The following is a 22,678-nucleotide window of genomic DNA, read 5'->3' on the forward strand; positions in this document are numbered from 1 at the left end:
TTGCTTCCTTTTCTACTTTTGAAAAGGGGCAATCTAATGGGACATACCTGCAAATTCATTTATTCCTACGTTCATACATACATTCACACATCTATCAATCATAAATGAATGCCAAGAATAGCACTAATGTATTGTATTTCCTTTTCCTATGGGTACAAAATAAACTTTGTACCCTCAAACTTATAGCAAAGTAGATACGAATTAGCATAGAGATAGGGAAATCAAACGTAAATACTAATAAAATATGCAACAGAAAACATTGCTTTACATGCTAATTTTTAGTATGATGCTGCTGCATAATTTATGGATTTATTCAGCATCATTTTTATTAGTTTAATTTATATATTTTTTTTAATTAATGGTAAATTCCTGCAGTACTCGTTTTATTTATAGCTTCAAAAATATACTCATTTAAAATACCAGACTTAACACTAAAGTTTTCTAAAAATGATTTATTGTATTCTATAAATGAGGATTTTTTTTTAATCTTAGAGATGACATAAGCAATATCAAGACCACTATATTTTTAATTAGTCTATTAATTAAATATTGGGATCACTTTTATGCAGAAGCTAAGGCTACCCTTTAAAGATTATAAATACCTTATAATCCTTCTTATACTTTGCTTTCTGGTGTTTGAAACTTCTCTATGTCATTATTTTCCTTTTTCTGTCTTTATGAAAACACTGTGGTAGCTAATTTTAAAATTAGGACTGGTTTCTTTCAATGTTTTAAATATAGAAGGAGTACATGTATATTATAGAAATCTAGGGGAAAATTTAAAATTTCGCATTTCTATCCCCAGAGATCATCTCTGTTAGCACCTTAATGTAAATCCTTCCAGATATTTCTCTCTGTATGTATATTGTGTTTTTAGCCAAATAAAATCATAGTGTATATATACTCCATTCTGCAACCTGCTTTATTCAGATGATGATCTTTACCTTTAATTTCAGTTTATTTTCTTATTATCTAATACTCAGACCATATCCCAATTTGCCAACTGACCCCAAAATGTCCTTTATAGCTGTTTGTCCATACTAGTATTCAATCCAGGACCACACATTATATCTAGTTTTTAAGTCTGTCAAGTCTCGTTTATTCTAGCACAGTTCCTTCTTTGTTGAAGAAACAAGGCCAGGTGTCCTATGGGTTATCCTACCTTCTACATCTGTCTGGTTGATTCCTGTGATGCCATTTACTTTGTACCTCTATCTCTTATATTTCTTGTAATCTCTAAGGAAAATCTCAATGGATGCAAGATAAACATTTGACTAGAATTCGTGATAGGTAGTGTTGCATACTTCAAGTTGAATCATCAGTGTTGCTAAGCTTGACTCTTGCATTAGAGTGATAACAATCTGATTCCCCCAATAGGCAGTTTCGTTTTTCCTTTTGAGACTGGAAAACAATGGGTGTGGTGTTACTTAGTCACTATCCAATTTTCCATTAACCATTCACTTTATGATTTTTATCACAAATTGGTAATCCCATCCAGAATCAATAATTTCATTAGAGTTTGAGAAATGATGTTTTTCTAATTCTGCCTAATTCCCTTCACTATTATTTTTATTTTTTTATTAGCTAGCATTCTTCAGTAAAGTAGGCAGGACTTTCTCTCTCCAGCTGAGATATTAGGTTACCATGAAATACGGTTCCTATAGTAAAGACAGGATAAATAGTAAATTGTTTCCCTTTCATTTCCAATTTTCAAAGTAAAGAATGGTTTTAACAGCTGCCTCAAAAAAATCACAAATTAATTTTTCTCTGCCTTTCTCTTTTTTGAGTATTATTTTGGAACTATGACTCAATGTTCATTGCACACAATTATTATGTTTCTCGATGTTCAAGTAGCACAACTTTGACAAGGTATTACCCCTTCTTGCTAGCTCCTTTTAAAATACCCTGGTAACCCTTGTTCGTCTTTGAAAATGTCCTTTCTTTTTAGCATAATAAGATGTCCCATGCTCACCTTGTATCTTTCTTCTATGGACCTGGAATAAGACTTTCTCCAAGGAGCCTTGTTGTGTGTGTGTGTGTGTGTGTGTGTGTGTGATGTTAGAAGAGACCACAGTATGTGTGTTATGGGTGTTCATTACTTCTGGGATGACATTTTTTCAAGGTCATTTCAGTGAATGAACAAGAAACACAAATATTTTTAAAAGCCATATTATTTTCAATTCAATTTTAACGTCCAGTGTTTTCACTTAATTCGATTTTTAAGGTATATATCTCTTTCCACTGCTATTCACAGGATGGCGCAGGACCGGGCAGTGCTTCGTTCTGTTGTGCATAGGGTCGCTATGAGTCAGAACTGACTCAGCGACACCTAACAACAACAACAGATCTCTTTAGCAGGAGAAGGATGTGGCAGTCTGCTTCCATAGAGAGTACAGGCTTGGAAACCCTATGGGGCAGTTCTACTCTGTCCTGCATGGTCTTTGTGAGTCGGAATTCACTTGACAGCAACAGGTTTTTTAATATCTCTTTATCTTGTACTGGAAAGTTTTATTTTATAAGCATCACTATTTATTTGCCCTACACTACAAAATTAAAATTGTTTCATAATACCAATGCTAAAATATTGCTACAAACATCTACTAAGGGAAATTATTATATTTCTCATTGTTGACATATAGGTAATGAGACTGCCCTTTCACTTATTCGCGTTAGCCAAAATTTTCTATTTGAAACCCAAAAAGAGTTTTGAATTATAAAGTCAACACTAGGTCTGGTCACGAAGTCTCTGGGTGGTGCAAATGGGTAAGTGCTCAGCTACTAGCCAAAAGTTTGGCAATGCAAACTCACCCAGAAACACCTTGGAAAACAGGCCTGGCAATCTGCTTCCAAAAGGTGACAGCCTCAAAAAAAACCTCTGTTGTTGTTAGGTGCTGTCAAGTCGGTTCCGACTTATAGTGACCCTATGTGCACCAGAACGAAACACTGCCCAGTCCTACTCCATCCTTACAATCGTTATGCTTGAGCTCATTGTTGCAGCCACTGTGTCAATCCACCTGTTGAGGGTCTTCCTCTTTTCCACTGACCCTGTACTTTGCCAAGCATGATGTCCTCCTCCAGGGACAGTTCTACTCTGCACACATGGGGCTGTCATAAGTCAGAATCAACTTGACAGCAACTAAAAACAACAGTTAAATCTCATCATTTGTGCGTGTGTGTATGATAAACACCCTGTATTCCAAAAACACCTTGACTTTATATAGCAAATATGTTATTTTATATAATCTATTTTTTTTATAGCTCTCTTCTAATATGTTTTCCCAAATGATCATTTCACTTATATGAAATTCTCCTCCATACATTACCATACAAAGTGAGACTCCAAAAAATACTTGTTTCTAGCAGTATGTTAAGTGACTTTAGAGTGTTCATTTCTTTACCATAAAGAATAGTATAGCATAAAAGAAGGGTTTTGGAATCAGGCCTGAGCTTTAGTCAGGGTGCTGCTACTTACTGGGAGACACTGAACTGGTTTTTTAACCTTGATGAGCTTCAGTTTCCTCATTTGTAAAACAAGAAGAAAAATAACACCTATTTCATGGGTTATTTTCAAGATTAAAGGAGTAATATATGTAAAGCACTTAGTACATAGTAAATAGTTATTAAGTGTCAGCTATTATTGTCAATTATTCCATATTCTGACTATGAATATCTAAAACCATAAACTATAAATATATACAAGAGTGCTGAAGTACCATCTCCCCCTTCAATAAAGTATGATACTATATAGCCCCTAATTTTGTTCTCTTTTAGGTTTGGAGTACCTTGTAGCAGGACATGAGGATGTGAGAACAGGCAAACTGGTTGTGAATATGAAAAGTTTTGTCCAGCACTGGAAACCATCTCTTGGAAGAAAAGTCATGGACATTCTAAAAAGAGAGTGCAAGTAGCAGCAAAAAACATGTATAGCACATAATGGCACTTCTCTATGTACAAAACACCAACTAAATGGAAAGGAGACCTCAAAATGAAACTGGAATTTTTTTAAGTGCCAAAATATATAGAAATGGTCCAGTGTATAGGCTTTGTCTAACCTAATCTCTCCCTGAGCCCATGTTTAAATACAGTTTTGTTTCATAAAGAAGAGTAGAAAACCATATGCTGATACCAGTTTTCTATGGGACTGATTCTGAAATTCATAACTATTTAGAATATTTGAATAGCAGTGAGATATTTAGCAGTAATCCATTAAGGCCAATACATCTAACAAGGACTCCTCCGAGCTTCAAATATGTTACATACATTTGATGCTACTTAAATTAATGAATGAGATTTTAAGGAATCCCAACCCTACTATCAGGAAAGGTATTTCTTAAAAAGAGCCTTCTCTTGTTTGTTATGTATGAACTTTGGTCTGTGGGGTGTTACATGGAACCTCTCCACATGTGTATAGTATTTCCTTGTATAAAGCACTTTACTACCTACCACATGTGTTGTGAAAGTTTGGAGATTGTTGTTGACAGAAAGAAAGTATGTGTAAGAAAATCTACTGAAACAGAAGCACTGCCACTACATGTGGACAAAAGTGACCATATAAAGGAAGTTGTACTATTTAACTGAACACCTGGAGAAACTATGTGAAGATGCAACCTTAAAGGAAGATATGTTTGCATGAAGTCTCAGCTCCAGGCTAGAGGTTAGATTCCACAGATAATGGCCATAATGAAACTTTAAAAAAAAAAAAAAAAAAAACTAAACAAGAAGAGACTTTAAAATAAGAGAAAGGAATCATGAGTGTAAAAGTAAGCTTGGATAAAGTAGAAATGGACTTTTAAATTTTTAAAAAGTTCATTTATTTGCAATGCACTTGTATACACTTCAAAAATTATTGTAGACACAGAAGTTGTTTTATTTTTGTGTTTAGTATTTAAATCTGAACATTGAAGCAGTTTTCCTATTTGTCTTTATTAACAGTATGTGGTCATTATATTTACACATTTTTTTAACACAATGTATGTGATAGTTCACCAGAGTACAGCTTTTCATTATCCATCATCTGTACCAATGCATAACCACTATACATACAGTTTCTTCTATACCTGAATAAACAAAACTTGAACCACAGTGCCATAGGATTAACTTCACATACAGAACATATTTTTTCCTGAGGTCCTGTGGACTTGCAAAAAAATATATATATTGCTTTGTTAATTTGTTTTTATATTTCATATATGTAATAAAGCAATACGATCTCTGGGTTTTTGTCTCAATTCCTGATCAGCTCATTCAATGATGCTAAAGATTTCCTTCTCTTAATCAGGGAACTCAAATCTAATTCCTTAAATTAAGAAAATCAAATAAGGGCCTGCTATTTCTAAAGTATTACTCTAGTTTGGGAATGAAGTGAAAGCTAGGTTCCCTGTAAAAAAACACCTGTTGCTGCCAAGTCGATTCTGACTCACGGCGACCTCATAGGACAGAGAAGAACTGCCCCATAGGATTTCCAAGAAGCGCCCGGTGGATATAAACTACCGACCTTTTGGTTAGCAGCCGTAGCTCTTAACCCACTACACCACCAGGGTCTCTGAAGCTAGGTTAAACAAAAGCTAGGTTAGATGAGTTTATTTTCTGTAGCCTTCGGACATGAACTGTTTTCATCAGTTGCATTGTGGTTTTTAAATTACACTGACTTTTTAATTTAAAAAGTAATACAAGTTCATTGTAGAAAATTAAAAAAAAAGTATGAGGAAAGAAACACTCTAATGAAACCATCCTGAGGTAGCAGTTGTTAGTGTTTTAGTGTCTATACATATGCATACCTTTTATAGAATTGGAATTATATATACACACTCTTATGAAATCTTTTTTCATCTGTAGCATGTCTCTCAGCTTTTTACCTATCTTATCCTGGTAGGTGGAATGCTATCTAGTAGAGTATCATTTAGAAGCAACTTACAAAGCATGTTGGCAAATATATCATACCAAGAAAAACATTTTAAATACAAATACACAGGATTTTCTTAAGTTTCAGAATTGCCAGCTTGCTTTCTTTTCCATTTTAGTTTATTTAAAGTAAGTTACTATTAGCCATCAAAAAAGAAGAGTAGAAATAATGTCCATTTGAAAAAAGGATGGAAAGATGTCCATAATATATTAATAAATGAAAAAAATAAACTGCAGAAATGATATGTTATTAGTCCCATCCTCAAAACACATTTATAGTATATATAGTTTCTTAAAAGGTCAGAGAGAGAGATTATAGCAGTATTTGCCCCTTGGAGAAAAGAGGGAGGGAGATTTTCCCTTTTTATTTTACGCACATCTATATTGCTTTTCTTTCGATGATCATGTACTACTTTTGTAATTTATTTTTTAAATGAACTAAAATTTAATCAATTGTTTTTAAACTATGTTCAGGTAAAATCATAACTAGAACTTTGGTTTTATCTAGTTTACCAAATTGTTGGAACTCAATATGTCTTCCTAGTTGTCTTTGACTAGAATCTTCTTCTTTAGTTGCTTTTTCAAGGACTTTTTCTGGAAACCTTCCAAAAGGTTAAGTCACAGTTATAATAATCCCTTAATGTCTTGGTTCTCAAATCACTTGCAGCCCTTTTTACTGTGTTTTAAATTTCCTATGAGCATCAGCTGCTTCCCAAAGTGAAGGGGGGAAGAAAAAGGAGAGGAAAGAAGAGAAAGAAACTTTGTGTTCCGCATTTATAAAAGTAAACAACAAAATGGAGTGTGACCCAGCCTCCTCATGCCCCTGTTCCCATTCCATCACACTGCTTCTACATGCACTTTCGGTTCTTTAGCATCTTTCGACATAACCGACTCCGACTCCTGTAGGAAGGCAACAGTCAAATGAAACTTCCCTCTACGGCCTCATACAAACCTCCCCCCAAAGCTTTACTCCAGTAACTGTTGGGCTTTATTAGTCAGATTAGTTGCATAATGTCCACATACCTATCTGCATAATTTGCCTGAGGTCAACACAGTCTTCACCCTCTTATTACATCATTGACCCTGCAGAGGAAAGTTACTAATATTTAGCGTTTGAGGTAATGGAAAGTCTCAATAATAGGATAATCTTTTAATAGTGTCCACTACTGAGGTCAGATCTGTGGGGATGTAACCATGAGTCCAAAAAGCAGTGTCCATCTGGCTATATTAAACAGAGAGCAAGGCCTATTATGGGTAAACGCAGTTCTCTGGGACGCGTAGACACTCTGGGCTCTTGTGAAAGAAATTCTTTTTGAAATGATCAGGGACTTATCAACTGCAAAGGGTGGGAAAAAGAACCTTGAAAATTCCTTGTGTTATCCCTTTGCCACTCCTCTGGAATGCCTGAGAACAAGGACTGTGAGCACTGCCTCTGCCACTGAGCAGTTTTGTCTGAGGCCCCAGCACTGAATTGCTTTTGTGTTCATTGTTTCAATGATAAGCAGTTCCCTAACCTAACTTTATCAAAGAGCCAAATTTACTCACGACTTATTTCCCACAGTTCGGAAGGAAAATATTTATGAACAACCTCAATTTTGTAAGAGAGATTGGTATGACAAAAACGGACTAGAAGCAAAAGGGTGTGCCTTGTATTACATTTTTTTTCAAGTTTCAGAGAATGATTTGTCTGAGAAGTTTTTTTTTTCAGTAATGTCCCTCGTCCCTCTTTCCCTCCCCTTTCACCAATTTAAATACTTTTCTATTTTTTTTTTAGCATTATTGACTGTTTGAAACCTGCAGCATTTTTTTCACTATAAATTCCCAGATTTATTATTAGCCAGTTCATACATGCTGAATAACTAAAAGTAGAATGTTAGTCATAAGAAAGAAAGAAATATGCACTGGGTCAAAGAGATATTTATAAAATGTGAGATGTGTGTTCTGTTGAGAGAGGGCTCTTTTTGGTAAATGATAGATACATCTCTACTTTCTAAACATGTAGTCACAGGTGGGTGACCATGTTCCAAAGCTTGGTCATTAGTAAGAAATTTTAATTTACAAATCCAAGAATATCAGTATTTATTGAGAATGATCAAATCATAGTGTATTCATCTGAACGAGGGGAGTAGCAGCCAGGCAGGGAACCTTGCTCCCCAGAAAGAAAAATAACCATTACTAGCAAATTTTCACAGTATGAGTAAAACAGTCTGCCCAGAAATCCCCTGGATACCTCCTTCTCAGCCAGGATACTACCAAGGGATTCAAACTTGGAGAATAAAAAACGAAAGAGATAAAAACAGTAATAGCAAACGACTAAGAGTTTACTATAACCTAAGCACTTTTCTAAGTACTTTACATGTGTTATTTGATCTTCTAACCACTCCTGAAGCAGATGCTATTATTATTTCCATTTCCCAGATAAGGATACTGAGGCACAGAGAGTTGAAGTAAATTGTCCAAGGACACCCAGCTAATAATGGCAGAGCCTGGTTTTGAGCAACCATTCTGACTCCCAGAGTTCATAATTCAACCACCAAAAGGAAATTCTGGCATTCAAAAAAGAGTCGGTGTGAAGTGAGGACAACTGCACCATTTTCCCCATGGACTGTCTTTTGTGGAGCACAGTTGAGGGAAGAGCATCAAAGCTTGACCTTTCTCCCAGTTTTCCTTTCCCATACTCCAAATTATAATGTATTCCATTATTCCACTCTGCAATTATATCATTTTTCTCCCATCTTTCTCATTGTTATATGGCCATTGGGGTAATACTGCTTACAATAATTCATATCAGATAAAATGATAAGAGTCCCTTTTATACCTTGGCTCTTTTCCTCTTGGTCTGGTTTTGTGAAATCCATTTGGCAAAAAATCTGCTTTTGCATTTATCAGTAATGACCCTGAACAAGCTACTGTGAAATTCAACAGCATTTCAAATCAATTCTTTCAGCTCTGACTTTGGCTTTGTAGAGCAATTCTACTGGCAAGATGAATGAGAAGTTAGTTACACCAAAAAGAGACAAAGAAACAGGAAAAAATAGAGAATGTAGACACTTTTTCAACCCAGGAGAAAGAGCAAGAGGCAGGAAACAAGGGATAAAGATATAAGAGAATAAAGGAAAGCAACAGCTGGACAAGAAACCAGGTGGTTTATTCTAGTAAGAATATGTAAAAATATTTCAAAGGAGAATATACTCAGTCAATCAATTCTTCCATTGCTAGGTATGATGATTTATGTGAGATATTTCCAAATATTTCATGCAAAATTTTTCCATCAAACTCTCTTGCTGTTAGTTATGTTTGATGAGCCAGAAAGCTACAGAAGAAAGCAATGCAGAAACCTTAGGTTTAGCACATTAGGAAACCAATTAGATAATTAGAAGACCAATTAGTTTTGCCATACACTGAAATAGAATTTTAAATTTATCTTTCACAGATATTTAATATCAGTAAGTATTGCTTAAAAGTCTTTTTTCAATATTCTCACTCATCATAATAATGAGTTTCACTTTTGCCCTCATTATGTACCAGGCATTGTGCTAAACTTTATGTAGATTATCTCCTCAGACCTCACATAATAACCTTGTGAAGTAGGTGCTATTATTAGGAGGATAGTAACTACCTAGGATAATTACTAACCAGGGCTAGAGGAGCATAGTAACTAACTAGGGCCAGCAGAGTTACATAACTTGTCCAAGGTCACAAAGCTAGTAAGCGGCAAAGCTAGAATTTGAATCCTCATTTTACCTACCTTTAGAGCACATACATTAATAACCTCTATGCTCTGCTAAAGCCAATGACTCTCAAACAGTATGCATAAAAATCAGCAGGCACAGTCCCGACCTCAGAGAGTCTGTTTCAAAAGGTCTGGGTGGGGGCCAGGGATGAACATTTTAATAAGCACAAATGGAGATTCAGATACAAGTAGTCTATAGACAAGACTTTGAGAAACAACTGCTGCAGATGCTCTTGCAGAACGGTCTCAACAAGGTCATACAATTATTTATTAGTTTTATTTCTGCAAATGTAGCTCCTCCTGATCATAAATCTATTAGGCCTTCATCACAAATTTTATTTTATGAAAAACAGAATCATTAGTACTGTTATGGTTACCCAAGAAGTGAGGTAGTGGAAAAAGGGAATTCAAAGGAAAGCCCTCCTACCGTCAGGCTACTTTTTAGCCTGGCCATCAACAGAATTGTGAAATGCCTAAATTTGTCTTTGATACCTTAACTCCTTCATCCACTTTGGTCAATCTCCTCCTCCCAAGTGCCCATTGCCTTCATGCTGCTCACAGTCCCCACTAAGATGCTACAAAAACTCTCAACTCTCAAACTTTCCAGGCTTAAAAAGTATACTTACTTATCAAGATGATACTCTTGACCAAGAGACAAATAGAGTGATAAGATAAAATAAATCATTCTAATGACCTACTTTCCTCTTTTTCCACTTCCCTCTTTCCCCTAACAACTTTATTGACCCAAATAAACCACACATGTCTGCAGAAAGCTTTTAATGGATGATTCTAATCATGGGAATTTTAGGCACTGGTGGCAGGCCAGTGAAGGAGATATTTTTGGTCAGATGTGCCTTTCAATGCCTCATAAATCAGGCTGCTTAGGCAGCTTCCTAATTTCCCTGTAGGCAGTGCCAGTCCTGCTTACATACTCTGTACCCCGCTCAGACTTGGGAAGTAAGAAGAAATGTGAAAAAGAAGCGACGCTGGGAAAGGAAGGCATGAGGCACTGCCTAACTTTTTTTTATCCTCTCTCAGAAATGAGGGGAAACCCTGGAGGCATAGTGGTTAAGTGCTACAGCTGCTAACCAAAGGGTCAGCAGTTCAAATCCACCAAGTGCTCCTTGGAAACTCTAAGGGGGCAGTTCTACTCTGTCCTATAGGGTCACTATGAGTCAGAATTGACTCAACAGCACTGGGTGGGTTGGGTTCAGAAATGAGGATTCAAGTCACAAATAAAATAATAATCCACACAGACTTTGCTTTTTTTTTTCCTTGTAAATGAGAAGCAAAATCCGGGGTAGCATTTAAAGGAGAAAAATCTAGGAAATGTGCTCAACTTGCATCAACAGCAAGTAGAATTCCTTAACATCAGAAACACTCATTTTACGCACACACGTACACTCTCCAACCGCTTACGTATGGAAACTGCCCTGCAGTGACCTTCGGCAACTTAGACAGCTTTTGATAGCAAATGAGAATGCACAACTGGATATTTTTATCGGCGTGTTCTCTGCCTCTGATAAATGTTATACTAAGCAGTTTGAAGCAAAAATACAGTGAATACATTTAGCCTTTTTTTAAAACACAATATGTACATGTACAGTCAATCTGCATCTTCCAAAATTTTACAGCTTTCACCAGCTGCATCAAGAAAGAAGACTAAGTTTAGAAAAGACCCCCAAGTTTTCACTTGCCCTCAGAAATTATCCTACCTAAGTTAACAGCTATTTAAGAAGTAGTATTTAAAGCCTCATACCGGCTATAGTTGATGTTGCAGGCCTCCCAATGTCTTTATAAAATGTGTTTTCTGTTTTTAAACAGAAAATAAAATAAACGACATATGCGTCATTAAAGAAATATCCTACAACATGAAAAGTGCTTTATGATCTGTTTTTGTGGCCGTAAACAGATGCTTACCCTTTCTAATTCTCACTGAGGCTCATTATGTAAATTTCTTACTGAAGCCACAGGATTTGAGGAAGGGCACTGGTAGCACCAGCATATTTGGAGCATCAAGCACCGTTACGATCGTTACCTCAATTAATGCTCAGGACAACCTTCTGAGAAAAAAAAAAAATTTTTTTTTTAATTTTAACCTTTTGAAGTAGGTATTAATATCCAACTCTACAGATGAGGAACATGAGATTAAGAGGAGTCAGGTATCTTGGCCAGCGCCACACAGCTTGTAACTAGCAGAGTCAAGTATTCAAGGCCAAGTCTGTCTGACTCCAAATCTTATGCTCCTTCAACTACATAATATTGTTTTAAAGCGTTCAGTTCCCTTCTCAGCATCATTTGTTGGATTGTAGGTCTTCTTTCATTAACAGATATTTCTTATGACCCTACGTGGTAGGTGCTGTTGTAGGCCCTAGGGATATACTAGTGAACAAAACAAAATCCCTACTCTCACGGAACTTACATTCTAGAGGGGAAGGACCCCCAGAAGATAACTAAAACAGTCCCTGCTCCTTCTCCACATTATAGGGCTTAGTTGTTGAGTATTTATTAATGCCCTAAATAATTTAAGTATTCTTTTTCCATCACTAAAGAGATGATTCAATATAATATACTCTGTGTCTTGTTTGTATTGAACACTGTTTTTTCCCAAATGATTTGAAAGCGATAAAATACTAATTTGTCAGAGTGGAATGCTGTTATAATTGGATAATGACCACCAAGCAGGAGCTTTTTGAGTTACCCTAAATGCCTGGAGGGTAGCAACAGAATTTGTCCTTCTACCACCTATTATGGAGCTGACAAGGTCCTGCTCTGTGCCTCACTCATTAATTTTCCTGTTGACTTTAAAAATTTACAACAATTCTGTCTGATGCTCATGTGTGAGAACGACAGGATTCCGCTTCTGCCCAGGCCATGGAGCATTGGCTGGCTAGGCTCCCCACAAGCCTGCTGGGGGCTCATCTACTCAGTTATGGTAGCTTGAGAAGATCCACTTGCCTCTGTGAGAAATAACAGTGACCATAATAGAAGAAATTCTAGGCATTCTTTCAAGCCGTTGGGAAGTTCCAGCACATTCCAGCTGTGAAAGAATTCAAGTCCCTCCACTCATGTCAAAGCTCCACTGCCAGCCATGTGTGCTTTGTACATTTAATAGGCCAAGGCCTAGTAATTAACTCTATAAATTCTCTCCCTGCCTAATTACCATGAATTGCTGATTCTATAGGGAAATCAGTCTTGGATTTAGTGACTCCTCAGGCTTTGGACAATGACAGATTTCAGAAGTTTCAAGATTCTCAACATTAAGAATTGCTATTCTGGAATACTAAGGCAATCATCTGTGACCTAGAGATTGGTGCACAATGTTTTTATTTCTTAAGCTTTGGAAATTCTCATCCATAACTACTTATGACTGTCATAAGGAGAAGCCTTCCACTCCTGTCAGGGACAGGAAAACGAAATGTTATGGTCTTTTCTAGGCCAACTACATCCTCCAGATCACCCCTATATGAATCTCCCCTGAAAACATCATACTCACCTGTGAGTCTCTTTAGGGAAACTCACTTCCTGCTTACCTCCTCACTCTTCTTTGCCTATTTCTCCCTTTATAAAGGAATGAAAGAGAATAAAAAGAAAAGCAAAAGAAGTTGCTCTAATTTTTCTTAATGGAAAAAAATTCTCCCATAATTAAGAAGTGTCTCTGAGCATCTTCAATTGGTACAAATTTAGGCTATTGTTACCAGCAGCCAAAACCACTGACCTTGATAATATGGCAGGAGTAATTATTACACTCTACAAACAGAAACCATTTCTTTTTCACTGTGCCACAGATTCAGCGTGTGTTTCTTTCAACATGAGAATGCATGTGGCTTCACTCCAATAATTATGAATGAGAATTGAGAGATGGAAGAGGGGGGGAGGACTAATACAACTCAAACACTAGCAAACAGAGGTCTGACTGGGAAGATAATACGAACAATATGTTACACTGGGAAAAGTGCTGCAAAAAAAGGGCTGAATGGGACTTGGGGGAAGGTATTATAGAGAAGGTGATTTGAATTAGGTCTAACAGCAACTTCTCAGGTTTTGAATTTTACTAGGCAGAGAGGAAAGTCTCCACACATTGTGGCTTATAACAACTATGATGACTCAGATGCCCAGACTCCTCTGAAATCCAAACAATGCTGTCACTGAGATTGTATATACCTTATCTTCACAATAACTTGCTGCTAATCTTTGAAGCAGGTGCTACTACTATTATTCCCATTTTACACATCAGGAAAAGGAAGCTCAAGTAAATAATCAGACTATTTATTGCATTGCAGATAGTAACAGAGCAAGAATACAAGCCAGTTCTAACTCCCAGAATCTGTGTTCTTAGTCATCATACTATAGCACTTCTTCCTTGACACGTGCATCTCAGACTGCAGAGACAGCCAACTGCTCTGGCTTCCCCTGAACCTTTCTGTTCCTTCTGGTCTTCTGGGTCATTTGCCAGAAGGACTCAGGATTTGAAGCCTGAGACAATAAACTGGGTAACTTTCCCTGCAGCCAGCAACCACCCACAGTAGGAGCTTCATCATCTACATTCTCTTCTCTCTACCACAGCTGAGAAATAATGACTGCTCTGCAACCCTTAGTAATAAAAATCACTGTCTGATAGGAAATGCTGTCGTCATAGCCCCATTTCCTAACAGTATACCCTATAGTACAAGTATACGTGGTACTCTGCCTAAAAAGGAAAATAAAAATTTTAGATGGCAATGATAAAGGTTCTACTTCTAGACCACCACCTTAGAAGAAGGAATGTAACAGTTGATAAGAATATATTTATTTGTTTTCATATTAAGTTAGTCCATTCTTTTCTATAGATTGTACAAACTCCCTCAGGGCAGGAATCACATCTGTTTTGTTCACATTGATCCCCTTTGTAAATCACAGATCCCTGTATAGATTAGGTACTCAGAAAATATTTGTCAAATGAATAGAGTGATATTCCCAGATCAGAAAAGCAACTATTACTTTTTATTATTTATTCATTCAACGAACATTTGTTGAACAGCTACTGGAAAAGACAGCACAGTGGCATGGTTACACACACAGACTCCAGATCCAAATTGCCTGGGTTCAAATACTAGTTCTGTCATTTACAGCTGTGTGACCCTGGGCAAGCCAACTAAACTTTCTGTATTTTAGTTCCCCAGTCTGTAAAATGGCGAAAATAATATTCTCTACCTCACAGGATTATTAGGAAAATTAAGTGAATTAATATATTATTGAAAGTATTTAGAATAGTACCTAGCACAGAATAAATACTATGTGTTTGCTATGGTGATGATGATGATGTGCCAGGCTGTTCGAGACACTGAGGATACAACAATACAGGTCCCTGCATGAAGGTAACTTACATTCTAGTAGGAGAAACAAACAATAAACCCATAAACAAGTTAGTAAAATAACCTTAAAAAAAATCTTAGATAGTTTTAAATACTATAGAGGAAATGAAGTGTCCCTGGTGGTATAGTGGTTAAGAGCTACAGCTGCTAACCAAAAGGTTGGCAGTTCAAATCCACCAGGCACTCTTTGGAAACTCTATGGGGCAGTTCTACTCTGTCCTATAGGATCACTATGAGTTGGAATCAACTCAACAGCAATGGGTTTGATTTGGGTTTTTTTGGTGTCAAGAAACTGACATGAGACAGAGTTTAGCATGCAGAATGATTATTACAGAGTACCCTCAGGATCAACATTTGTGGGAGAAAGAGGAGGGAACCAGAAGTGGGCAGAGGGAGAAGTCAAGCTGCAAAGCTGACCCAAAAATAGCCTCAGGGAACCCCCAGAGGAGTATGATTAGAATGACCCTTCAGGGTTGTCCCAAGTTGGACCGAGGTAGCCAGATCTTTACACACTCCATATGATGTGAACCAGCATAGGAAGGGATGTGACCTTGAGCAAGACCGCTCTCTACAGCTGAAGAAATCCCTAAAGGGGCTGACAGCTGAAGACTATCTGCCAACAGCTGTGTAACAAAGACAACTCAGGCAGCACAACACAGTATGCATTGCACCTGCAAATATGATAGTGGAGGTGGGTAGTTACCTGAAATAAAGTGGTTATGGAAAACCTTTCTGAGGAGGTAATATTTAAGTGGATAACTATATGATGAGAAGGTGATAGTCATGTAACTAAGTGGGGGAAAGCATTCTTCTTAAAGGGATAGCAAGTACAACGTCCTCCAGCTCAGAAAAAGACCAGTGAGGCGGAGAGTGGTACGAGATGAGGTCTAAGGAGGCAGGCAGGGGGCAGAATGTAAGAGTCTTGCATGAGTTTAGATTTTATTCTAGGTAAGATGAGAAGCAATTGGAGGAAGTGGAATAACTAATTTACTGTTTTAAAAGATCCTGCTGGCTGATATGTGGAAAATGGATTTGGAAAGGATCAAAGTGAAAACAGAGAGACCAATTAAAAGATTATTGGAGTTTTCCAAATAAGAGATGGTATGTTGATGAAGATAGAGAAAAGTGGCTGTATTTAGGACATGCAGTTATCTGCAGGAAAACCTGCGGGGCTTGCTAACAGATTAAATGTGGAATGTGAAGAGTCATCAAAGATGACTCTTAGTTTTATAGCTCGTACAAATGGAAGGATGGTGGTATCACTTATTTAGATGGGGAAAAATCAGGTTTAGAGCTGAAAATAAAGAGTTCCATCTTAGACTTGTTTGGTTTGAAATGCCCATTAGACCTCAAGTAGAGATGGCAAGTGGTCAGTGGAATATACAAGTCTGCAGCACAAAAGAACAGAGGTCAAGGCTAGAGACTTATATTGGGGAGTCACAGGCAAATAGATGGTACATTGGTTTGCTATTGTCACATAGTAAGCCATTCCCAACACTTAGTGGCATAAAACAACATTAATTTATTTTTGCTCACATCTACGGATTGTCTGGGATTCAATCTAGACATCTCTACTTCTATCTGCAGGTTTCTGGGTCAGCTAGGGCAGCTCTACTCTCAGGGGTGGATTAACCAACAAGCAAGGTATGCACAGACTTACAGTAAGCAAAGTATGCGTGGGCTTAATTGTATTTAATGTGGTGAAAACAGGTGATACTGTGCACTATAGATTAGTAAATAAGCACAAGTAAGCCCACGTGTACTTTGCTTACTGGGTAATCTGTTCCTGTCTATATATCTCTCATCCTCCTGGGACCAACAAGTCAGGAAAGCAATGGTAATGGCAGAGGCTTGAGAAGGCAAATGGAAACATGCAAACCCTTAAGAAAGATCTAGGCTCATGACACACCTTCACTTTCATCAATATGTCATTACCCAAAGCAAGGTACATATTCTAACCCCAAGTCAAGGTGTGGAGAAGTACAATCTGCCTAGGATGATATCCTAGATGCGAGAGGTAGGGGGACATGAAATTAGGACCAACAATGTAGCCTACCACAGACGAGATCACCTGGAGTAGGAATGTAGGTAGAAAAATTAACTAAGCCTGGGACAAATATCTGGGGTACTTTAGAATTTACCAGTCACCTAGAAGAGGAAAAACCATCAAAGGTTTAGAAGGACATCAAGAGCAATTAGAGAGAAATAAAGAGAACATGAGAAAAATAAGAAAAAAACAATATTTCAAGAAGGAGACTGAAGTGTTGCTGAGAGGTTAAATAAAATATGAACAGAGAAGTGGCTGCTGTAACTGGAAATATGGACCATCAATCCAGGTTTTCTGTGATAGGACAATAGGATAGGTGAGAAGGTGAGACCTCACCCTCTCATCCTGGGTTCTCAGAAAGCAGGAAAGCAAATTATGTTCGGACAGTAAAAACACCACTCTGTCCAGAATAATGGGATTAGGAAGGTAAGCAGTTGATTATAAGGTTGGAAAGGTAGTTTAAAGTCAGATTTAAACCTTTTTTTTTTTTTTAAATAACTTGCTAAGAAGTTGGAACTTGATTCTTTAAGCAACAGGGGGTCATCCAAAGTTTTTCAAACAGGAAGTGACATATACCAAGGTTTTTTTAGAAAGAAAAATCTAACTGCAATATTAGCTGGATCTGAGAGAGAATAAATTGGTGACAAAGAGGCCAATTATTCTGGTCTTGTTAGTCAGACTTCTTGACCAGATCCTGACCTCTCCAGAAAGCCTTTAGGTTCTCTTACAGTAAGTTCCTGATGCTTGTTGCTGTTGACATTTTTCTTTCCTGATTCCTCCTTGTCTGAATGACCTTAGTTGATTTATGATAACTTTCTAATCAAAATCCACCCTCCATCTCAGCACTCATTCATTTAGGAGAAGTGGAAATACTCCCCTTTCCCTTTGTGTTATGTAAGAAACACCTCCCCTAATGGGCTACACAAAGTAGTGTGGGAACCACAGCCTGTTAGGCCAGGTTCACAGTTTCAGGCTCCTGACTTGCCCACCCACCCCTCAAACCCTCTGCTTTTCTGCCCCCAGCCCCATCCCTGTCCATTCTCCCAGATTACTCACAGCACACTAAAAGTTCATGGAGTTCAGAACATAGTGATAGCCTTGACATGCTGGTATAGGTACTATTCTTTCACTAGTCCTCCTAACTTCAGGCTTGACATCTGAGTGACCTTTCACCTTGTGTGTGCTGATCCTAACTAAAGTCCCACTTGGACCCTCTAGTGACTCTGAGTAGCGGGTCAAGGGGAGTAGAAGCATGCGAAGAAATGACCCTGAAAAGCAGCCACTATGTCCGCTATGTGAATCAGTCTGCACTGCTTTCCAAGAAGCCTTAAAGGCAAATACACTGACAAATATCTCAAATAATGAAATATTACTGTTTAGTATTACATAGTAATTTGGCTTGGAGACTTTTTCTTACAGTCTCATTCCTGGGCTTCCAACAGATCTATGGAAAGATGAACAGGTGTTGTTTCTACAACACGTAGATTACTTGAAAGGAGCTGTAATTTAAAATGAGAAATTGTTATTAAACATGAACTACAATTTTCCTTGTTGATTGTACAGGGCTGTGATGTTTTTCCATAACACATACATCTTCGGTTGCTATGCATGGTATTTTCCTGATGTCTGCTAGCCAAATATTCTTCAACTGACTGGTCCTTGTGGGAAATGGAGAAAATCATACAACTAGAAAGTTGGAAATAATGCCAGTATTCAAATCACAAAGACAACGTGGAAACAAATATTCTGCTGTCATCCTGGTGTACGCTGTTAACAAATGACTTAATTTGGCAAAATTGGCAACTGCTTAATCCTTTCAGGCCTTTATCACTTCCAAAAACCAAACCAAACCCAGTGCCATCGAGTCGATTCTGACTCATAGCGACCCTATAGGACAGAGTAGAACTGCCCCACAGAGTTTCCAAGGAGCACTTGGTGGATTCGAACTGCCGACCCTTTGGTTAGTAGCCATAGCACTTAACCACTACACCACCAGAGTTTCCCATGATCACTTACATAGTAAAAAATTGTTTCCCTGACCTCATTGGTACCTCAGCTGGTTGTGTTGCTCACTGGGAAATCTTTTCTAGTGTAAAGGGACACATGAACTCTCTTGGATTCCATCAGGAGAGTTCTAGTTGCATTTCCTTGTCACAGATTCTTTTTGTGATTTATGCCTTTGCCTTCACTCTTTGCTCTGGAAATAAGACAAAAAGTAACTACGATACCCACTCAGAGTTGCTTTATACTACCATTACATTAGGCACCCTCAGAAACAGCATTAATTCTGGTCTCTGCTCTCAGACTATTTCATTATTTCATTTCTTCAGAGTAAATGATACCCAGACTAGGTTACTGATGCTCCATGCTGCTCCTTTCATCCATGGCTCCCCCTAGTCACAAAGCTCTTATATACTCTGGCATTCCTTGTTGCTTCATAGTTAACATTTCTTACAGTTACGATGCAATGCCTTTGTCAAAGTGTTTCTCCATGAGTCTCCACATTGTTTGCATAGATTATATCTCATAGGTCTTTCCAAAAAAAAAAAGCTTTTTGAATTTAACTTGTTTAAGATCCTAGAATATTATAGGTAGGAAGCTAGCTAAACAAAGACACCCCAGTTACACTGAAAGCTGTCACTTCTTTCCTTTGGCTCTCTAAGGCAGGATATAGGCCCACTGACACTCCATTAGCCTCATGTCCTTGACTGAGTTTTTGTCCTGTTATCCATGATCCCCATCTCTACTACCACCCCCAGATGAAACTGGGACACATAAGCAAAAAAAATTAGCCTGTGTATTTCTTTGTTCTCCCAACGTATACCTATGTATTCCCCCAGGTTGTATCGCTAAAGGAATAGAGTCCAGGACTAGAGCCTATGTAAGAGTCAAGTCACTTAAAATATTTATTGAGCACCTTCTTTATGCTCAATACCAAGGAGTACTTGGCATACAGCTATTATCACTAGTCCCAACAAGCTTCCCTGAAAAAGTGATTACATCACATGCTTTTCACAGTCTCATTACGTTCTGGTAGCTCTACTGCAATACTGGATAACTGCATACTGTTGAATGGAGCAAGTCTGGGCCACAGATGAATCAAAGGAAGACCGAGTACAGCTGATGCCTTCATCCCTCCTCTGTTCTCCACTCATCACAAAGCTCAAGGTAAAGAGTACCTTTATGTTATGGTCATTATTTTGTACTTCCCTCCTTGTTTCATCACCTCATGTTTGTTGCTTAGACTGTAAACACAGAACAAATGCCAAGATATTGAGCAAAGACACCAGGAAACCCAGCTCCATATACTAGACTCACCTTTGTTCTTTTGGCCTTATGTTATGTTTGTTTAAAGACGGCAAGAAAAAGGTGCCACATAGCTCAGTGCTCATTTGCTTCCTGCTCTGTTAGGTATTAAACCGCAGAAACCTAGTCTCCCTTACTATAGCCAACTGATTAGAACACTCACCTCCAACTTAATGCCCCAGGAGAGTTCACCTCTTCTTTCTTCTCTGCTCTTCTCTTCTCAAGGTCCTGTGAGCTAAACACCATGATATAATAAGTAAGAAGCATATGTTGCAGAGATTTGTCTTCTTTATTGTTCTGTTCTTAGGAAAAAAAAAAAGAATAGTTGATTATCTCAACCTGCACATAACTTGTGGGACAAAAAGATTCCTGTCAAATAATCCTCTCTTGATGAATTCCCTTGACTATCGTAAAGTAAGACATGGCCTTCAAGCATTAATACCCAGACAATAAAACAATTGTGTGTTATTTAATTAGCTTATTGTTTTGTTAATGTACATTCCTGTGGTTACACCACTTTCCACACTAACCTGAGAAAATACTACATGGGATTTAGAATTTTTCACCAGCATGTCCATATTTTTGTTTCATAGTTTTTTACTTTTATTTTTTACCTCCTAGGCAGAATCTCTTAATGTTTCGAGGTTATCTCATAACAATAGTTAATTTGTTAAGTCCTAGAAAATTATAACAACAATAAGCCTTTGTGCAAACTTTTGGCATACTGGATATTTTCAGCTAAAAAAAAAAAAACCTGACAGATCCAGCTGAGACCATTGTCATTTTTGTACCATCTAATCCCCATTATGAAGAGATTTTTATCAAATTGGGTAGTGATCATCTGGCAGTATAAGCAATACTAGAAACGCCAATTCAATAAATCGGAGGGGTTATTCCATGTCATCTACATGCCCAAACAAGAGAAATAGCATATTGGTTTTAATAAATCCTCAGTTTCCAGCCAAAGGCCTTTCAGAGCTCTTGCAGTTCTCTGGAATTATTAAAAAAAAAAAAAAAAAATCTTTATGGAACTAAAAGGGAAACTTCTGATTTACTATAAAAAGGAGATTTGAATTGGGCAACTTGCTCATTATGCTGTGTAATTACCTAATACACATTATCACCTAACAATTATTATCTCCATTTTACATACGTGGAAACAAAACCCAAAGAGTTAAGGAACTTGGTCATAGTAGCTAGGAAATGATGGATCCAGAAGCAAAATTTCCCTCATGTCCACATTATTAAACATGATATCAGAGGATGTTGCTGACCTTTATCAGCGATTCCTTCTTAGTCCCAGAGGTTGCCTAGTCTAGGCAAGATGTATGTAACCAGGTGACTTAGATCACTGTGCTGATGAGGCCAAGAGTCATGTGTTGATTCAACAAGTATCAGTGAGCAACTTCTATGTGCCAGGCACTGTTCTAGGTGTTAGGGATAGAGCAGTGAATAAAACAAAGTTCCTGCCCTCAATGAGCTTGTATTCTACTGAGGGGCAATAGACAATAAACAAATAAATACATAATATTGTCGAATAGTGATAAGTGCTATGGAGAAAAATAAACGTAAAGAGAAAACCTCAGTAGAGGTGCTATTTTATATAGGTGACCAGGGACGTTCTCCATGATAAGAAGACTTCTGAGTAAAGACTGAAGAGGACGAGGGGAGGGAGGGCAAAGTGAACTGTTACCTGGGGAAAGGACATTCCAGGCAGAGGGAATAGCAAGTGAAGGGCCTAAGCTCCCTACATCTTCTGGAAAGCACTTAAGAGGCCAGTGTGGCTGGAGCAGAGTAAGAGAAGGGGGAAGTTGAAAGAAATGAGGTGGAATGGAGTAGTGGGGAGGGGAAGTGAGCATGAAGGGCACTGTAGATTCTGCAAAGATTTCGTAGCCCCTGGAAGGTTTTTCAGCAGAAAACGAGGAGTGACATACTCTGACTTAAGTTTTAAGAGACTCTCTATTAGCCAGTTTACTTGGCTGCTGACTAGTCAACAAGGCCACAACCTGCAAACAGAATGAGAGGTAGGATAGTAGTGCATGAAGTGTGGGCTTTAGAATTAGATCTATATTCAAATCTCAGCCTCCATCACCTCTTGCAGGGGCAGATTATCCAACAAGCAAGGTAAGTGCGGGTTTATTTGTGCTTACTTACTAATCTGTAGTGAACAATTTTACATGGGTTTTGCCACACAAAATCAAAGTGAAACTCGTGTGAAATTGTTAACTTCAAATTAGTAAATAAGCAGAAGTGAGCTGTTGCTTACCTTGCTTACTGAGTCATCTGCCCTGTCAGGGACCATAAACATGAAGAGGCTTTGATTCTGTAGGAAGGCCC

The 22,678-nt window shown here is 37.8% G+C and overlaps 1 protein-coding gene and 1 long non-coding RNA gene across 3 annotated transcripts in view; one reads left to right on the top strand and one right to left on the bottom strand.

Moving 5' to 3' along the window:
* The window catches only part of NTN4 (netrin 4), a 123,536-nt gene extending 118,821 nt beyond the window's left edge, over nucleotides 1–4,715 (top strand). For both annotated transcript variants that reach the window (XM_003405268.3, XM_010599434.3), the window contains exon 10: nucleotides 3,772–4,715. In XM_003405268.3, coding sequence (XP_003405316.1) covers nucleotides 3,772–3,908 — 137 coding nt within the window. In that variant the 3' untranslated portion in view covers nucleotides 3,909–4,715. The remainder of the gene's footprint in view (nucleotides 1–3,771) is intronic.
* Nucleotides 4,716–18,582: 13,867 nt separating this feature from the next.
* The window catches only part of LOC135231177 (uncharacterized), a 112,465-nt gene continuing 108,369 nt past the window's right edge, over nucleotides 18,583–22,678 (bottom strand). Inside the window, exon 3 of the long non-coding RNA XR_010321719.1 lies at nucleotides 18,583–20,576. This is a non-coding gene — a long non-coding RNA (uncharacterized LOC135231177). The remainder of the gene's footprint in view (nucleotides 20,577–22,678) is intronic.

Source organism: Loxodonta africana, chromosome 4, assembly GCF_030014295.1.
Source record: "Loxodonta africana isolate mLoxAfr1 chromosome 4, mLoxAfr1.hap2, whole genome shotgun sequence".
Lineage (NCBI taxonomy): Eukaryota > Metazoa > Chordata > Mammalia > Proboscidea > Elephantidae > Loxodonta > Loxodonta africana.